This window comes from Vombatus ursinus, unplaced genomic scaffold (genome assembly GCF_900497805.2).
Source record: "Vombatus ursinus unplaced genomic scaffold, bare-nosed wombat genome assembly UNPS02000749.1, whole genome shotgun sequence".
In the NCBI taxonomy this organism is placed as follows: Eukaryota; Metazoa; Chordata; class Mammalia; order Diprotodontia; family Vombatidae; genus Vombatus; species Vombatus ursinus.
Window position 1 is genome coordinate 21,425,844 of NW_020940527.1, and position 21,275 is coordinate 21,447,118.

General features: G+C 37.2%; 1 protein-coding gene across 3 annotated transcripts in view; it reads left to right on the forward strand.

The window, feature by feature from the left end:
• The window catches only part of WDFY4 (WDFY family member 4), a 365,261-nt gene that overhangs the window by 218,975 nt on the left and 125,011 nt on the right, over positions 1-21,275 (forward strand). For all 3 annotated transcript variants that reach the window (XM_027859244.1, XM_027859252.1, XM_027859263.1), the window contains exons 43-46: positions 7,531-7,679; positions 13,629-13,749; positions 16,741-16,826; positions 19,566-19,628. In XM_027859244.1, coding sequence (XP_027715045.1) covers positions 7,531-7,679; positions 13,629-13,749; positions 16,741-16,826; positions 19,566-19,628 — 419 coding nt within the window. The remainder of the gene's footprint in view (positions 1-7,530; positions 7,680-13,628; positions 13,750-16,740; positions 16,827-19,565; positions 19,629-21,275) is intronic.

Sequence of the window (21,275 nt, forward strand, 5' to 3'; positions counted from 1 at the left end):
AAAGCCTCTGATGCTAGTTGGATCCTCTGACTCTACTATGTGCCTCAGGCAAAACCCTAGGACTTGTCTATTAAGTCAAAACATGATTTAATCTCCATTGGTGGAGATTGTTCCTACACTGGGAATTTTCCATACTGATGAAATAACAAAATTTTCATGTCTTGAATATTTTTGTGCTATAAAAATATGTAAAGTTATATCATTAGAAAGATCATTTAGTCTCCTAAAAATCCTAAAATGTTTGTCATTATGTCTTGAATCTTTGCTTTACCTAAGAAGATATAACTACAAGTTACACAGAAAATTGCTACATTTTTCTAATCCTTTTCATGGCTTAGAAAAAATGTACAAACCATGAACTTGAAAATGGCAGTGGTTTGAATTAATTTTCTTTGTCTGCGAATTCTAGCTCTAGCTGCTTTGAGCAATACCTGGGAAAGTAATTATTCAATTACTGTATGCCACCTTTGCTTCATTGATTAATGATTCCAGTAAGCACCAGACTCATTTCACTGCAAAACTGTTCAATTTTGACATAAGGGGAGGTTTGTTTAATATATGTTAATTGTGAGCCTTTGTCAGCAGGCTGGCTGGTGCCTCATTATCATGGCACTTAACAGCAGCCCCAGTTGTGATGCGTTGGTCCTATTGAGCCTTCATTGCAAGTCTTCTTGGAAGTGGGTATGTCCACTCTAAAATGGGCTTCTGGCTTAAAGCCACAGGCAACAACTCAGTGGAGGGATTTTATAGTGTGCATATTGTTTTTACTCTCGGATCTTAGAACAATATTAAATACATTCTCTGCAAAAAAAAAAAAAAAGTTGATTTAAAAAAAAAACTAAAATAAATTTTGAGGTTGCATTACCCAACTGAGAGATCTATTCAGTCCCACACATTTTGAGCTGTGGCATTGATGAATACCTTCTCTACTTTCCAACTCTACAGGATCACAGAATGTTTGAGTGAAAGGGACCTCAGAGATTGTCTAATACTGACTGTAGATATTTGTAGAACATTTTAATTTTTGCAAAGATTTTTACAAATATCTCATTTGATCCTCACAACAACCCTGGGAAATACTAATATACTTATCCTTATTTTACAGATGAAGAAACTGAGGTAGATAAAGACTAAGTAGCCTGCTCAGGGTCACATGGTTAGTGTCTGAGATTGGATTTTAACTCAGGTCTTCCTCACTCTTGTTCTAGCACTCCATCCACTGTTCCACTTAATTATTTAGCTCAATCTCCTCATTTTATACATGAGGAAATTGAGACCTACAGTGGTGACTCCACTTGCTTGAGTTCACACAAGTTCACACAAACATGTCTCTGAAGTTAGGATTAAGAATCCAGATTCCTGACTTGATGTCGTGAGTTTTGCATGGTCACTATCAATCCAGTACTGGCCCCAAAGCCTGTAGATCATGGTCATTACTGAGAGCAAAAGAGTTATGCCAACCTCCCAACCAGTTAAATCTCATCCTACAAGTGTTTCCTTGAACATGGTAATAGAGACATGATCTCTGTTGGCTTCAGAGTGTTGTGAAGGTCCAGTCAATGGAAGATATCTTTAAAAAGAGGTTGGATGACCATTAATTGGGCATAATGTAGATTAGAAAGCTTCATACTTCCCTTTTGGGTCAGATTAAATGAACTCTGAAGCTCCTTCTAACTCTGAGATTCTCTGATTCTCTACCTGACATAGTAACTGACTTGGCCACTCATTCAGAACTCACATTGGGCTCACTTACAATTAATAAGAGTTTACCTCACATAGTTTGAGTTTGAGGATTCTGAGCTACAGTAAGGCTAAAACTCATTGAGTGACTATATTAAGTCTGGCACCCATATGACGAGCTGCCTTGACTGAGAAGCTGACAGGCTGTCTAAATAGGGGAGAACCAGCTTAGGCTGGAAACAGAGGAGGTCAAAGTTTCAATGATGATCAGCAGTGGGGTAGGACCAGGAGTGGCCATCACACTTCCAGCCTTGGTGAGATAAGGAGACCAAATCTCAAAATAATGATGGTGAAGAAGAGAAGAAGAAGAAGAAGGTGATGATGATGATGATAGCAGCTTACTTCCTCTGACACTAGTCAGACTAACTACCCAAAATCCTCCATATCTTCTGAAAAGGAGGAGCACCATAGTTAAGGATCTGGAGGGCACTGTATTTTGTAGTTTGAATAAGGAGACAAACATTTGTTAAGCAAAGATACTGAAGTAGTTTGTCATTTCCTTCTCCAGCTCATTTTACAGGTGAGGAACTGAGGCAAACAGGGTTAAGTGACTTGTCTAGGGTCACACAGTTAGTAAGTGTTTGAAGCTGGATTTGAACTCAGGTCCTCTTGACTCCAGGGCTGGCACTCAATACACTGCACCATCTGGCTGCCTATTTCATATTTACTTATGTATTTAAATGTTGTTTCTCCCCCAGAAGAAAATAAGCTCCATGAGGGCAGGGTCCTGTTTTGTTTGTTTCTATTTCCCCAACACTTTGTGCAATGCCTGACACAAAGTAGGTGCTTGATGCGTGCTGAATGAATGTAAAAATCCATAAGGGAAGTGTGAATCTCCTCTACTGCATCTCTGCTAAGTGGTTCTCTGACTTCTACCTGTATCCTTCCAATGATAGCGAACATGCTGAGGTACCCTGTCTTATTTTGGGGCAGTTCTAATAGTTAGAAATTCTTCTATTGGGCTGAAATAAGCCTCCCTGAATTCCATCCAGAGTTCTGCCCAGGGAACGCCTAGAGATTTGTCTGGCTCTAGCACGTTTCTTGGAGCGTCTGGCGGGAGCTCATCACCCTTCTCCAAGTGAGTTTATAGGTACGAGTCTATTTCACTTGCTTAAACATAACACCTTCATGATCCACAGTGAGGCTGTGAGACTAATCCTCTATACCATGGATTCTTGTTTGGACTATGTAGCCACTTGATTGCTCACATGGCTTGGATAAGATGGAAATCAACAATTCTATACTGTTTTTAATCATCAGGCCTTACTTACCATTTGTTCTCCCACTACCTCCATCTTGCCATGTGTCTTATCTCTATGTGCTGATGATCCTTGATACTATTTCCTGACTTTTTAAATTTAATTTAAAGACCCCTATGCCTTGCCATCAACTCAGCTAGGCAATCCTCCAACCATCCTACAGCTGAATATTATTTTATGTTTTATTTCTCCCAATTAGAGTGTGCTCTTCTTGAGGATAGGGGCTACTTCAATTTCCATATTTATACCTTCAGGGCTTAGCATAATGTTTAGTGCATGATAAGCATTTAATAAATATTTTTATTTTCACTCATTCATTCAAGTAAAACAATGTTCATCCTTCATTCAATCTCTAAATTTCCTATATCCCAGGTAAGGAAACTTGCCAGTTTTATCAACATCAGTCATGTTTATATGACAGAGTTTCAATTTTCTTTATTACCTTGGTAAGACTCTTCTGGAAAGACGTTAATTTATCAACAAGCCTCTTAAAATACAGTGTCCAGAAAACAATAGTCTTTATGTTATCTGTGTACAAAATACTGTGAGATGCTAGTTTCCTTCTATTCAATGTAGTTTTATTAATGCAGCCTAAGATTGGATTCATTTGAGGGGGCATACATGCCCCAATTTTGACCATTGTAGAGCCTGTAGATCACTAACACACCAAGACTTTTTCCCCCGCATTAACCACCAACGTGCCTTACCTCCTCCACATTACAGTGAATTCAGTTCTTCCTGACTCCAAGACCAGGATTCTATCTATTGCACCACCTGGCTGTCCCATAAAATATATCCAGTTGTAGAATTAAAGGATAAAGGCAGTACGTCTACCTATGGAAATCAAATGTTAGACCTAAGAAACCATCCCACCACCATTCAGAAAGGCTTGATGATTGCGTTTTCTTATGGAGACTGTTAGAGAGGTTGTGCCTCACTGACTCTGTAGGACTCCAAACACAGGTCTTTTGAAGGATAGTTATCACACATGTAATGACAACAACAACAAAAACCAATTCAGAATCATATACTACTTAGGACCATACACTCATTGGAATATGGATTTCTAATTAGAGGTATATTTGGAGATCTTCTAGTCCATCACCCTCTTTTTCAGTTGAGTAAATTGAGTCCCAGGGAAAACTGAGTCCTTATTTACTACACATATAGTAATGGCAGAGCTGATTTTTTTTACACAAGGCAACTCACTAAACTTTTCTTAGCTTCAATATCCTCATTTGTAAAATGGAGATTAGAATAAAATCTATCTCACATAATTATTGTGAAGATCCATGGAGATAAACTATGTGAAATGGTTTGCAAACCATAAAATATTATATGAATGTGAACCATTACTATTATCTTAAAATATTTTACTTTTAAAACCAAGCATTCACAACTCTTAAAAAGATCAATAGGCTCATGGCAAGAAGGAGATCTTGAATATGAATAGCCAGGAGATAAATTCATTCTATGTTCCATTTAAATGTAATAATAAGTATCTATTCACTTAGGTTCACGTTCCAGATTTTCAAAATGCCTATCCTTCCCTAAAGGATCAATCTGTCTCACCAGGCATCTTTCTTGTGGTTAGGTTTATATTGGTTGTTACTTAAGTCTTCCAAAAGAAAAGCTCTCAGAGATCAGCTCTGAAAAAAATTATTCAAGATAATATGGCATGAAGTTCTCTGAAGGGCCTCATGCCAAAATATATGGTCTAGAATTCAGGGCTGCACAGCTCCCACTGACTTTTGGTCACTTAATTTCCATGCGAGGGATGTTATCTTCCTTCAGAGAACTCCCCAAGACAGCATCAGAGCACAAAGATAAGACTCTGATTAAGATGAACAAGGTGTTCATGTTTGAGCTTCTGGTCCAAAGGGTAATTTTTGACAACAAGAGGCTTTGACAAAAAGGCATTGAGAGCGTACCAGGAGACTAAGGACATTGACTATGGACAACTAGACTCTTGGCTATGCCGCAACTTAGGAAACGTAGGTGAGCCCTTTGCTTAAAAAGGGGGAAAAGATGTTTATGGTTAATACTCGGCTGGGGAGCTTGGAGAGGTTAGCTTATATCTTCTCTCTGGCCTTTCTTTGTCCCATCTTCATTTGCACGAGTAGTTGGAATTTTCTATGAGTGTCATTGCTTTCCTTTCATGTAGCCTAAAATGCTTCTTCAACATTATTTTATTAATCCTTAAAAAGGAAAGGCAAGGGAACAGGTATCTTCCCTAATTTAGCTTTACAGCAAACTAATTGGAGAGAGTTCTACAGAGAATAGTTTAACATGAGTTTGGTCTACAAAATGAGTAAGGTTCACATTCTTCTAGATTAGAGTTGATTCACATAATTTGAGATTAAAAAGACCTTTAAGAAAGCATCAAGCGTTTCCTAAATTTTTACAACAAATATTTCATTTTATCCTTACAACAACCCTAGGAATTAATTTCTATTATTATCCCCAATTTTCAGATGAGAAAACCAAGACACACAGAGGTTAAGTGTCTTGCTCAGGGTCACATAGCAAGTAAGTGTCTGAGGTTGGATTTGAACTCAGATTTTTCTGACTTTGGGTCTTGCACTTATTTTTTTGAAAATATTTTGATAACTCTTTCAATAGAATTGATTTCCTTCACTACCCTATATCTTTTATTTTAATTATTTAAAATAATTATTCTAATAAGTGGTGTACAGACTTCACCAGACTACAAAAAGGGTCCCTGACACCAAAAGAGTTAAGAACTTCTGATCTATTGCAATGCCCTCATTTTGCAGGGTTTGAAAGTGAAGTAATTTGTCTAAGATTATACAAGTAGTAAATAGCAGACTTAGGATTTGAACCTAGATCCCTTGACTAAGTTTAGTGGTTTTGATGCCCCTCCACATTGTCCACTCGAAACACTGAAGCTTAGAATTGAGAAGGTGACTCTGTGATCACCTAACCCAGCCCATTTGTATAGTTTTTGACCTCCCTACAAAACTTTAAGCCTTTTAAGGGCCATATTTTTCCCATGTCTTCCCCAATGCTAAGCACACGTTAGTCCTTAAATGTCCTGAAGTCAGTCATTTGCAGTAGAAAATGTCATGGTCCCCTTTCGTCTTCTCCAAAATAAACCACATCAGAATGTTTACTCTTCCCTCATATGCTTAGTAACAGAAATTAGGTTGGGGGGGTGGCGCTTTTCTCTGATTTTTCTTGGGGAAGAGAGACAATCGGGGGTTAAGTGACTTGCCCAGGGTCCTACAGCTAGTAAGTGTTTGATGATAGATTTGAGCTCTTCTTATTCCTGTTTCACAGATAAGGAAATTGAAATTCAGAGAGATGCAGAGATTTTTCTGAGGGTTGAAGTTCAAATAAGTACTATAGGTAGAACTGGGGAGGGGAAACAAGCATTTATATAATACCTACTGTGTGCCAAGCACTTTGCTAAGCACTGTACAAATATATCATCTAATCCTCACAACAACCTTGTGAGGTAGGTGCTATTGTTGTACCCATTTTACAACTGAGGGAACTGAGGCAAGCAGAGGGTAAGGGACTTGCCCAGGGTCACACAGATAGTGTCTAAAGATTGATATAATAGAAGTAATAATAATAATAGCTAACATTTATCTGGCACTTACTATGTGCCAGGCTATGCTAAGCACTCTATAGTTATTATCTCACTTCATCCTTACAACAACCCTGCAAGGCAGGCTCTGTTATTATCCCCCATTTGATAGATGAGACATCTGAGGCAAGAGAAGTTAGGTGACTGGCCCAGGGTCACACAGCTAGGAAGAGGCTGAGGCTAAATTTGAACTCAGGTTTTCTTGACTCCAGACCCAATGCTCTATCCACTGCATTATCTACCTGCCCAAGGTCTTTTGTCTCTACATTGAATTTGCTTTCTGTTATAGCATGCTGCTTCTGCACAGTGTGCAAATATGTGCTGAATATTATGAGAGATACAAAAAAGGCTAAGATGTCAGCATAAAGAGAATATAAACTAGTTGGAGAGGGCTATCACACAACACATGAAAATTTACGTGATAGCATAGCAATGTATGGTCAATTGCCACACAAATGAGAGAGTAATTCTGACCCTTTTCGGGTATCTGGACCCTCCCCTCCCCCCTCCCTCCACCTAAACCTTTTATTAAATGTCAAAAAAATTTCCCAGATGGACACATTAGTGTGGTTGGTGAGCATGTGGATCCACAGACCCTTGTAACAACTCTGCTTCCACTTAGGGGTCTGTGAATCACAGGTTAGTGATAGCTAATACAGTAATAAGTACCATAAGGGGTTGTGCCTCCTCTCATGAGAACAAGGAACTTGACTCAAATTCAGGTTTCTTGGCTCACTTTCTCAATTCATCATGACCATATTTGGGTTTCTTGCCTTTTCTTTATTAGATTATAAGCTCCTTGAGGGCAGGGACTATCTTTTGCCTCTGTTTGTATCCCCAGTGCTTAGCACAGTACTTGGCACATAGGAGGCATTTAAAAATGTTTCTCAATTGATTCATTCATTGATTTTCTCCTAGGTATCAGTGAAGCATTCTGTGGTGATTGTCCAAGGACACATGGTATCAGAAGGGGTGCTACTCTTCGGCCAGAAACATTTCTACATCTGTGAGAATTTCACCCTTTCTCCCCTGGGTGATGTCTACTGTACCAAACACTGCTTGTCCAAGTAAGTCTCCATGTTCTTCCAAGGCAGAGATCACACAGAGTCTTCTCAGTAGGCTCCTGCTACAGTTTTATACTGCAAGTGGTTGCAAAGAGAGAATCTAGGGCCAGGCTGACTCGCGCTGTCCATTTACTTTTGTTCTTTTGTTATTGTTGTTCAGTCATTTCGGTCGTGTCTGACTCTTTGTGACCCCATTTGGTTGTTTTTTTGTTTGTTTTTTTGTTTCGTTTTTGTTTTTTGGCAAAGATACTGGAGTGATTTGCTGTTTCCTTCTCCAACTTATTTTCGAGATGAGGAAACTGAGACAAACACAATTAAGGACTTGCCCCGGTTCACATAGCTACTAAGTGTTTGAGGCAAGATTTGAAGTCAGGAAGATGATTCTTCCCGACTCGAGGCGTGGCACTCTATGCACTATGGCTGCCACCTACCTGCCCTAGAACTGTTAATCTACTAAACATTTTTGTAGTTTCTACATAGTTGAAATTTAATTAGTTACTTAGGGTACCCATTCTGATGTAAAATAAATCACAATGTAAAGAGCAGCCTTTCTTTAGCTTATTTTCAGATTAAATGAATTCCATTTCAGAGGTTTTATCATGAATGTTTCCTGGAAGATAAGAAATGAGCTTATGGGATAACTTTGAGGACTCCCACATACTCACCAAAATAATAACTAGGAATGGAGAATCTTTTTTTTTTCATTTTTCTCTATTCCTGAAACTGAGCATTATATACATTCCTGTTGTGGTTTAGAATATCTGATGCATGAAGTAAGTAAAATTAAACTGAAAATTAAACTGTCTATCCATTTTTTAAATCCCTTCCCCCACAAAAGGTATTTGATGTTAGTCTGAGAAAGCAAAAAATATCTCTAACTTGGCACATTAACAATGAAAGATAAGAATCTCTGTACAGTACCTCTCTCCCATACTACTAGCTCTTCCACAAACTCAGCATTCTGTTTCCTATTTCCATGTGTTTGTACTAATATCTCCCAGATTTGAGGACAGGGACATTTTGGTTCACTTTGTTGTTATTTCTCTAGCACCTTATAAAGTGCCTTGACGGCGGAAGAAATTCAGATTTCTTGGTTGAATAGTCATTTAGCATTTAGTCTCCTCACCAACATCAGCAACAGCCTCAATACTTTTTTATTAACCATAAAACACTGTGCTATTCAAGAGAGGAAGACATATAACACATGGTCACTTCCTTCAGGAGCTTGCAATCAAGACATATGCACATATCAGGGCCAGATGTGTGGTATCCATATTAAGACTTCAAGGATGAGAGATAGTGTCTGACTTAGGTACATCAGAAGGCTTCACAAAAAAGGTGGGATTGGAATTGACTCTTGAAAGATGAACTGATTTTTGATAGCTAGACAGAGTAGACGTGGGGAACTGGGACAGAGGGGAACCAATCATATGTCTTTACAGTAATAATTCATGATTTATTTTTTTCTAGTTTGCACCTTACCTTTCTACAACATGTGCCTTCATGTTAGTTAAAACCTGAAAGAGTCTTTTGCTTCTAATTCCTAGGCATATTTATCAAATTATTTGAAGGTTTGTATGGCTAGCAGCCACACAAAAATTTTCAGCAAAATTTGATTCTTGCCTCATAAAAAAACAAAAAACCTGAAATTCCAGGTTATTCAAATAGTAAATATTTTCCAGTCTCTGAACCTTGATTACTGGAGACCAATTTCAACCAGTGTGACCACTGAGTGTGGGCATTAAATAGTCCATTTTTGTAACTTCTTTAGCCTAGAGCAGGGAACAGGAACTGAAGAATGGAAGGAAATGGGGAAATGGGACAGGGGAGGGAATCAAGTCTACCTAGACCTTGATTCAGAAGTGCTTGAAGATGTTTGGTATTCCCTTCTTTTCTAATCTCCATCTTTTATTTATACAGAACATTCATTTAAAAAGGTCTTTTGCTATACCCAATTGATGAAAGTCCTGTGTTTCTCCAAGGCAGTAGGGATCGTAATTAATACTTGGCGCACTCCTACCATCTTATTGCTCATGTTTTATTAATACTGATCAATATTGAAAATGGGTTTGTAGACTTGGCTTTCTTAAAATATTATGAGCATTCTCTACTCTAGCTGTAGAAATAGCATGTGCAGGTAAAGACTGGGATAAGCTACTGTTTCACTTTCCAGCCCTGGTTTAAATCTAGTTAATGCTAGATGATATCTTCTTGATCAGACAAATTACATTTATGAGATGAATCTAATAATGATCAAAATTGGCTGTTTCTGGATTTTAAATAGAAATTAAATTGCCAAATACAGATGTTCATCTAATCTGCAACAATAAAGGATAAACATTATGAATGGAAATTCAATTTCTCAAAGTACAGGTAGGAAGGAGTATAAAAATGTATACTCATTTTTTTAATGTGACTAGAAACTTTTATTAGTTTTATTTTTAGGATATCATTTTTACCCAATGTACCTTAAAGAGGTGATTGTAATTTAGGAAGATGGTCAAAATGTTATCGAGTTTCTCAAAGACAATGCATTTGAGATACTCTCTAACCAGAACAAATGACTGAATCTATAGTCCATTCCATTGTTTCTAAGCGTATGAAAACAAACTTGCTAGAAATGAAATCTTTAAGAACTGGGCACCTTTTCTCCAAGAGCATAATCAAATTTATCCAAGTTTGGTTAGGAAACTTAGAGATTTTGCCTCTTCCATCAAGGACAGCATTGCTAATGGACTTCTAGGAGATTTTAAGTATTCTTGCCCTGATTGTACATTGATCTACTCTCATCATTTCTTATATTTTTATATAAATCATGAAGATAGGGAAGCTGTTTGAATTTGGGTATGATAGGTTCATTTCTTTAATCTTGAATTCACCACCACCACATTAACAGTGTAGTGGATTTGATGTTTTTTCTATGCAATCTAAGCTATCCAATCTATTATCTTATGAGCCAATGAACTCTTTTAGAGCAAATGTGTTTTATGGCAGAAGTTAATAGTTTTAGACCATTGTCTCCTAGCACCAGTTCTGATAAAAGCTGTGTCCAAGCTACATTCATAGTTGTCACTTATGCCAATTATATGCTCCAGGGATAGTAGAATAAAAAGCATTACTGTTAGCAAACTCGATGAAGATAATAGGTAAAGCCATCTCAGAGGTTTATTTGGTGATACCATGACAACCAATCATGGCAAAGATTTGTGAACAACAGCCAATTAAATCTGGCTTCAGCTTACATAAGGAAAGCCATGGACACATCTGCTCCTTTTAACTTACTGCCCTCAAGGGAAATGAACTCATTTTATTTTTTTGAAGCCCCAGAAGATGACATTCACAAAGAGGTCCAAACATGGTTGTACTAATAACATTATACAAGGCAAAACCCCAATTCTGATTCACTTTTGTGACAATCACTTTGAGGCCAGACATACAATTATATCTATTTCAGAATTTTTTTTCCTTCTCTAGCTAAATAGCTTCTCCATAGCATATTGATATAGTTCATATAGAATGTGAAAATTCTCTAGCAGTTCTATGTGGTTTTTCTCTTTTGCTCATCTTTAGTGTAGAGGAAAGAGATTAGATTTGAGATCAGAAGACCTGGGTTTGAATCTTGGCTTTTCTTTCTATTAGTAATGTAATATCAGATAAGGCATCTGCTAAGTGTAACTAATAATAATATCCATACTGCTTATCTCACTGGGGGTTGCTGTAAGGATCAAATTAAACAATGTATGACAAGTCTTTTATTTTTTTTTATTTTTTTAGGCAATTGGGGTTAAGTGACTTGCCCAGGGTCACACAGCTAGTACGTGTCAAGTGTTTGGTCTGAGGCTGGATTTGAACTCAGGTCTTCCTGACTTCAGGGCCGGTGCTTTATCCACTGCACCACCTAGCTGCCCTAACAGTTCTTTTAGAAACCATTTAATAATATGTACATTCATAATAGTTAGACATTCCTATATGATTATTAAAAGAATCCACTGGGTAATTGGGACATCAGTCCTGGAGAATGCCCTACTTACACTAAGTGAAATTGCATAAAGATTATTCTTTTATATCATAATCCTTTGGGTTTTCCAAAGGTTTCCTCTTTATTTCCTTATATGTTAGATAAGACAGTAAGAATAACATTTTACAACACTTTAGAGCTACAAAGTACCTTACCTCTATTATCTCATTTGATTCCCAGAACAAATTAGGTAGATAGTGAAAATATTATTATACCCACTTTACAAATGAAGAAACTCAGACTCATAGAGATTGGGACATTAGGGACCTATGAGGTTCTATTGTTCAGTTCAGCTTCTCTGCCATCTGCAGCTGGAAAGTCATAAAATAAACCCTCTCTCTGGTACTCAGCAACATCTGTTTGCCTTTGTCTACTCAAATCCAACAAGAAAGATGAAATGAAGGCAAAGCTCGCATTCATCTTCAAAATACACAGGACCTGAGGAATGTCCTCAGCCATCCTGGCCTATTCCTTCTACTTATTATGAATCTCTGGACATAGGCATTGGCTAGCTTCCTTGGATTTTCTTCTTGTTTGTCACTTTCTACTTGGTTTTAATATTCTGCTGCTGACCTCAGCCTGTCTATTTAGATTTCATTTTTTTGTAAACTACCTTCCTCCTGCCATAGAAGGTCCAAATTTGAAATTCATATTTGCTTTTGATTTGAGGGTATTTTCATGATTCTCCCTGTATTGACCCATTATGTTTGGACTCCATCTTTATAGATATATACTATCACCCAGACCCCTCCAAGGAGCTAGACTCCTAGTTTTATATACTTTGGGCTTACCCCACTGACCAGCCATCTACAATCCCATGGCATGTTCATCTCCAATTATGTCTAAGGATAGGATAAAGCAGTTTGAATCTGGGTCCTTTTTGTGATTGTATGAAAGATAACAATAGTTGCACTACTCCTGCCCTTTCCAATTCTCAGAATTGTGGGTATGTGTGTGATGCATATACCTATGATAGAGATAAAGCATGTCATTTTGTGTATACATGCTAAGTAACCATATATGTTAACGTATAAGCAATCATCCAATAGAGAACGACTGGATCTATCTAAATAACAGGTTAGAGTGAAAGAAGAACCCAGAATTCTGGGTAGAAAATAAAGAATAAGCAATGAGTTAATTGGAGGTTTATATAAAAGCTGAAGACTAACTTAGGCTGGTGGCTCAGAGGCTTTAGAGAACTAGGCTTTGGCTGCTATTCTGTCCAAACCAGGGCCCAGAAATAGACTGGTTTAGTTCAAGAGCTACTGTTCCCTTGGATGATTAAGGCAACTCAGAGCAATTCCCAGCTAGGATTGGAAAAAATAGAATTGAGCTAAGCAGAGGATGTAGACTCTTTGGCTCATTAGACTTTTTGGTTCATTAGAGAGAGACAGAGAGACAGAGACAAAGAGGGATAGAGAGAGCCAGAGCCAGAGAGACAAAGAGAAATAGAGAGACAGAAAATGAATGAATTCCTAGGTCATGAGCAAGACTTATCGGCTGAGCAGGGGCAAGTATTCCGAAATCAGAAATATTGAAGTAAGGCTTGTCTCTGAAGCCATTAAAGGCCAGATTCTATTTTAATTGCTGTTAATTGTTCAATTATATTAATTTATACTTTAATAAACCCTTACACTTTAAGGAGATTATATTGTACTTAAGAAAGTGAAGTGGTAGCAAAGGCAGTATGACACTTGTTTGATTATAGACTATTATTTTTTTCCTTTGTTTTACAGACCAGCCTATACTAAGGTTTCAACCCAAATCTTCCACTTTGTTAGCACCACATGCTAATACTGAACTACCCTACCTATGTATGATATTAAATTTAGAAAACAACCCATGAAGCAAACTTTCTTGTAGATGAACCAACTTGTTTATTTTCCATTTGTTTTATTTTTAATAAAATTATTTTTATGTTTGTTTTTCCCCAGTATTAGTGATCCATTTATTTTCAATATGTGCAGCAAAGACCGGCCTTTAGATCATTACACTTGCAATCGATATTCCTATAGTGACATTAAGGAGATACATCTGATGCGCTTTCTGCTACAGGTATGTACCAGCCAAGGATACCACAAGTATGAAAACAGTGAGTTAGAGGAAAAAAGCTCTTAAATTTCAACTATTTTAAATATCCCCAGGTTTCAAAGGACTACTTTGATTACCCTGATCTAAGTAATAAACAAAGAATGCTACATTGGAATTATTTGAAAGAACTGGGGTCATTTAACCTAAAACACAGGGGATATGACAACCATAATCAAGTATTTGAAGGCCTGTTCTGTGAAAGAGGGATTAGCTGTGTTCTGCTTGGCCCCCAGAAGGCAGAACTAGAAGTAATGAATAGAAGTTGAAAGCAGGCAGATTTATACTTAATGTCAGGAAGAAATTTCTAATAGTTGGAGCAATGCCGAAGTGAAATGGGAAGCCTTGGGATGTAGTGGGATTTCTCCCTCCCTGGTGATCTTCAGGCAAAGACTATGTCATTATTTGTTGGATTGGATATAGCAATGTTTCTTACTCAGATATAAATTAAACTAGATGAATTGAGGTCCTTTCCAATTTTGAAACTCTGATTCCGTAATTCTTTATGAATGCTTTTTTAGAACTAACTTCTTCACTGCCCAGGCAGAGTCTCATAGTCCTAGATGTCCTGGTACATCATAATTCCAGCTCAGATATCAGCTAACTTTCCCCCTGTGACAAGACCATTTGACTCAAAAATTGCCGCTCTTAGTCCCTGATCCAGCTACATATTGGCAAATAAAAGACTGTTTTGAGAATGCTAGTTAGATGTCCTTCCCTAAAAACTTTCTTGGGCAGTTGGCTATGGCTACCTGGATTCAGTTCCCAATAATGGGAGTAGAGGAATCTATCTAGAAAGATCCTGACTTCCATATTATGTACTCTCAAAGATTCTTAAGAGGCAGCATGGAAGTAGGGAGAGACTTCCCTTTTTCAATAAATAAGCAATCAATAAACATTTATTAAGTGCCTATTATGTACCAGGCACTGTGTAAGCACTGGGGATACAAAAATGGACAAAAGTCAGTCCCTGCCCTCAAGGAGTTTACAATCTAGTGAAAGAGCTGACTATCTATCTAATGGACAATCTAATGGCCCCTACCTCTCTGCCTCAGCAAATAACTGTTCTCAAAAATACTACCTTAAGAGACACATAGACTCTTTATCTTCAAGCTTGTGACTCAGTACATTAAGCATGTAACAAAGCGCTGGCATCTCTTAGAACAATCTCAGCCTTCCCTACTATCGCCTTCCATATAAAGTTGCTTTCTTTTGCAAGCAGAATAAAAGAAGAATTCAACTTTAGTCAGCCTAGAAATTGATGACTAAACATATCCCTGCATCCTGACATAGACAGAGCAATGCTTTGACGTTATCTTAAGCCCATCTATCTTAGAGGAGTTCAGGTAGGAGTGAAAGCTAGCACTGCGAGAATGTTCTACCATTTTTATGGCTACTCTTCCTCATGGAAATAACATCAGAGCTACAATAAAGCAAAAGAAAGACTACTAGAATGAAGCTGAATATCAAGTAATTCCTTCTGTTGGTAGAGAGGGGTGTACTAATCTCACGAACTGGTACATACATTGATAAATGAAATCATTCTATTAGATAGTTTAACTTTGTTTTTTACTATTCATTTATTCATCCATTTCTTTGTTGGTTGGTGGATTATACATTAGGGCTCATTGGGTATATGTATATCCAGAATGACTATTATGTAAAAACAAAAATTCATTATATTATCTCTTTGGAATGTAAGAAGAAATACAAAATGCCACTTTTTGGCTCTCAGAGTCAAATATTATAGGCCATTTGGGCCAAAAAGTATGCTGTACAAATATTCTCTTTTTTTTTTTTAAAAGGATTGGAATATGCTTTAAGCCATATTGAGCTAATTCATACCCCCACCCAAAAATGTCTACAAGATCATGCTACTTGGGGAAAAATGTTGAGTCTTATTATCATAAATAGAATAAGGAACTTTGGAAATACCAAGTAATGGTCAAGAGATTTACATCAAGCTGTCCTTAATTTGGCCCAGGGGAACTTAGCTATTAGATGAGGTAGAGGGAAAGAAAGAATCCCCTGCTTCATTTTGACAGAAACAGCCCATAAAAACAATGGCTATTTTTAGATACAACTTGGAGATGATCAGTAGAATCAGGGATGTTTATCCTCACAAAATATGGCCAGGTTGGAAGTGACACCAAATTGATGTCTCACTCTCATGTCTAGATAAAGGAATGCTTTCATTAGACCAAACATTGGACCAGATTCAAAGCTTAAACTATGTGTCTTGTCCTTGGACAATTCATTTACTCTGGTCACCTTAAATTGGGAATTAAGCCACATTATGCTTCCCTGGTGAAAGGCTTTGAGTTTTATTTACTGATCTGCTATGTACCCTGTGCTCCATGTGCATAATGGGCATTTGGTGAAGTATTTTATGAAAAATATTTTAAAACATTTTACATTTTTTTAAATATTTAAATATTTTAAAAATATTTTCTAAAAATTTTTTAATGAAAGTTTCCTCATAGAACTATATAGGGACTAACATAACAAAAACCAGCTGGTAAGAAATGCAAGTTAATTACATAAATAACTCCTCTTGTTCCTTTTTATTTGTCATGACTCCCATTATACTAATAATAATTGCCAGCATTTATGCAATTTTTAAAGTTTGCAAAGTATTATATAAATGTTACTTCATTTAATCTTAGACTAAGGAGCATCCCTTTGACATGGAAAGAGAAAATGTGTTTGTCCCCATATTCTTTCATCCAATTCAATTAAATTAGTATTTAGTGACACATACTACTCATACAAAGACAATAATTCACATTTTTAAAAAGTATTTATTAAGCACCCACTTTGTCTCTAGCTCTGTGCTGGGTGCTGAGGATGCAAAGGCAAAAATGAAAACAGCCCTGGCCCTCAGGAGGCTTACATTCTTCTTTCATCATCTAGATATCAATAAAGTCAGTAAAAACTAAATTTTTTTTTTTAAAATAGGAGATTGCCTTGGAAATCTTCTTCAGAAATGGTTATTCCAAGTTTCTTGTCTTCCACAACAGTGACAGGAGCAAAGCCTTCAAGAGGTAATGACTGGGTTAAAAGTTTATGGAATTAGATCCGTGTGGAGGGTGGGAAAGAGAGTGTTAAAGACATTATAGAAGTTAGCCAGAAGAGGTGAAGGCTGGGGGAAGACTGACCACAAGTATATGATGGCCATTTGGGACACGACAATGTTGGGCAACCTGACCCAAAGTTTCATTCAGACATCTCATATTGGCATGGAAATAAGCCTGAATTTCCTGCAGACCATGACAGATTATCATTTGAGCAGTACCCTGCGCCCCCCACCCCTTCCTCCCTTCCCCCCCCATCCTCCATAAGGTAGGAGAGGCTCATCACTAGAAGATTGTTCAATAGGTGGTACAATTTTTGCAACTATCTCCTCCTAAGGTGTGAGGGAGTTTTGATCTGGATAACAGCAATAAACTCATGGGTTGAAGTAGTGAAAGGGAGATGAGCTATCATTCCTCTTCTCTGTCGATGATGAAAAAGTGTGAAATGTCCTCAAACTTCAGTCTTAGGGATTTAGGTTGGCTATTTTCCTGTGGTTGGTCTGGAAGTTGTCAAGAGAAGCCCCAGCTGAGGGGAAAAAAACATGAACTAGATGGTTAATTAAGATCCCTTCTGGCACTAAGACTTTCAGATTCTATTTCTTTATTCTCAAATATCAACTGCTTTCATTTTAAAAATCTAATTCACATCATTTAAATGCAGGTTTCCTTTCAAATCTCTCTTGTCTATATGAAGTGTTTCAATTAAGTCTTTAATTTGAAAGAATTCCAAACAACAGATGCTGTCTCCCACTTCTATACTGACATTTTTTATCCTGTTTTCCTTTTTCATTTCAAAGTAGACTGCTTTGAGAACATACATTATCTCATGTCATCTGCATTGTCCACAGTGATGAACATCTAGTTAATTTTTTCTCCCTGACACACACACATACACATACATATATGTGTATATATATATGTGTGTGTGTGTATGTGTGTATATGTATATTTATATATAATATATATATATGCAGTATTTCTGTAATTAACAAGATTGAAATATCATAGATTTAGAGCTGGATGGGAACTGCAAGGAGTTGGAGAAAACTGAGGTCCAGAGAGGGCAATTTGCCTAAGGTCTTACTGAGAGTAAGTTGCAGAGCCAGGATTCAACACAGATTCTCTGTCTCTCTCCCCATAGTGAAAGCTTTAAAGTCAGAAACATCCAGGTTCAAGACCTGCCTGTAATATGTACTAGATGCATTTTTATTGTTGTTGTTGTTGAGTTATTTTCAATCGTGTCTGACACTTCATGACCCTATTTGATGCTTTCTTGGTAAAGATATTGGAGTGGTTTGCCATTTCCTTCTCCAGCTTATTTTACAAATGAGAAAACTGGGGCAGACAGAGGTTAAGTGACTTGTCCAGGGCCACAAAGCTAATAAATGTCTGAGGACAGATTTGAACCCAGGTCTTCATAACTCTAGGCCTAGCTCTCTATCCACTGAGCCACCTAGTTGCATAATCACAGGCAAATCATTTAACCTCCCAGTGCCCCCAGACATCTCTCTAAGACTATAAATTAGGATAAGCTTCTGATTCACATCTACGTCATGAAGGGAGTTGTAATAAGGGGAGGTCTCTATATCCATGAAATCCTTTCTAAGCAGAAGTAGCAACAACAACAACAATAATACTGATAATCATAATTATAATACTAACACATGTTAGAGCTCACTTGATTTTATCCAGGCATCTTGGGAAAGTTCTATCTCAAGTACAAATGTCCGAGTACCTAATCCCTCATGTACATAATCTTTATTGAACATAGAACTTGCTTTGAGAATTGTACCATGCAAGGTGCAGTGTTAAAACTTTGCTCTTGTTTGCCAAAGTAGCTGAAATGTACCAAGTGAAATTTTAAGGTATTTAATGAAAGGAAAAATTGTGACTGAGAATTTGCTACAAGTTCAGTCTAGCATAAAATTCATCTTGCCTAAAGCCTTTTTCTATTTACATGGCTTAACTTTGTAAATAGTTGCAACCTTGTGTCCATGAACACCATTGGAAAGAGAATTTTCACTTTGAGGGTGCCTAGAGGATGAAGACTTGTGATCCCTGCACCCCTCCTATCTCGTATTCTCCATTGCATTACAGCCACATGCCTGGATACACTGGAAAACGGAGTGGCTTTTAGACAGGAGAAGGTATTGATGTCCTGACCAATGAGGCTGCTTCTCTTCCCTTAGGAGAAATATTAAGTGATGCTGTATAAAAACTACTGACTTGGTAACCCAAAATTCCTATATTTAAATCTCAGCTCTACTGCTTGGGATTACCTGTTTCCTTTGAATAATTCATTTCACCTCTGTAGGCCTCAGTTTCTTCAGCTATTAAGTAAAGAAGTTGCAATAGATAACTTCCAAAATCCCTTCTAATTCTCAAACTGTAATCCTATAGTCTTAAACCAACCAAGGCATTACAATCGCTAACCACTTGATGGAATTGAGCCCTGCTTCTTTGGAGGGCTGAATCCTCATACAGCCATGGTATCCAATGCCTTGGGATGAGGGTATGTGATGAGGAAGATGTTAGGCAAAGAGAGGGAGACCCTTTTATTCCAGGGTATATGTGTACCAAATAGGAAGAAGAAATGAGGTACAGGGAAAATTCTGTAGTCACCATGTTAAGGTTCTGAAAATATCAAAAGTTGGAGGGAAGACTAGTGAGCTCTAATACACATTCAAATATTTCTTCTTTTTTGTGTAGCTTTCGTTCGTTACAACCCGGCTTAAAGGGGAAAGGAATCACAGAAGAATCACTCAATATAAGGTAAAACATGGGGCTTACCACATGTGGTCTTTACATACCTGTTCCATTCAATAACTACCTTTATTTAATGGACAATATACCAGTTTCAAGTGGATTGGCACGTTTTCTTCCTTGCTACCTTGTCTACTTACCCATCTTACACTATACTTTCACTCAATCTTGACATTCCCCCCAAGTCTATTAGAGATATCTTTGTCTCCTTCCTACCTTGAAATCTCCTGAGCTTTTTTTTCCAGTAAAAGAGACATACTCATTGTCCCCTCCAGCTTGCAGAATCCCTACTTTCCTTTGAAATGTAGCTCAAGCACAACCTCCTGCATGAGGCTTTTCCTGATCCCTCCAGATACTGGTACCTTCCCAAATTACCTTGTATTTTCTTTAGGTTTTGTATGTTCACTGCAAGTCACAGAGAAGATACTTAGCTTCCCTGGTGAAGGGAATTCCCTCATCCAGGAATTCCCTATACCAAAAGAACTTAGAGTACCAGTCCTTATTCTTTGTATCATATATATATATGTGTGTGTGTGTGTGTGCGTGTGTGTGTGTACACACATATGTATATACTATATATATATATATATATATACATTTTGTTTTCCCAGATAAGTATAACATCTTTGAGGAAAGAGAGTATTTAATTTTTTTCTTTGTATCTCTAGTGTCTAGCAAAGTGCCTGACATATAGTAGAAATTTAACAAAAAGTTATTGCTTGCTTGCTTACTTGATTGATTGAAAGGGAAACACAATGTTATTTCTCAACACAACCCCCTCCCCCACCACTAGATGTACATGTAAAAGCCTGTGCCTGTTTTCAGTAAATATTCGTATTTTATTTTCATTCTTCTGCATTTTCTTATTTATATGTGATAATGTATCTAATTAAACTTAACCACATCTCCCTCTGCCTCTAGCTCCTTTAAAGTGTCTCATTAGGATATATATTTATGAAGTAATTATAACTGGCAAACTGGCACTGTGCTTAATAATGGCATCATGCATGGGACATTTTATAAATATTGCTTATGAAAGGATGAATGGGAAAATTGAGCTCAAAATTGTTCCCAAAAGATTGATTAAATTCAAGGTGAGTTTCAAAGAGATTGAAAAGCCATTGGGATTCAAGGGTATAGGTTCATTCCAATATCTAGGAAACTTTATGGGTGGTGGGTGCCTTCTGTTTACAGCTTTCTCTGAAGGCAGGGCTTTCTCTGCTGCATTGCAATAAGAAATTATTAATGATTGTAACCAACTTGTATGGTGCAGTGACAAGAAAGCCTCTCCCTGATAAAGGCAGACTAATAGCTTTTTACGTCTACAGCCAAGGCTATGAAATACCTAATCCTGATAAAGGCATCAAATAAAATCTAAACAGGGTTCTCCAAGCTAAAATTAAGTTATCTTTTTTCTTTTAACAGCAACAACACAATTAATAAATAATGACTAGTATTAAATAACTGTTTTGCAAAGTATTTTCCATGCATTATTATCTCCTTTGATCCTCATGATAACCCTGTAAAGTACCTGCTTCTTTATTCCTATTTTATAGATGAAGAAATAGAGAATGAAAAATGTTGTGGTATGATTAAAACTCAGGTCTTCTTTTAACTCTGTGTGTCTGTGGCTGATCATGCTCTATACTTGTGCCA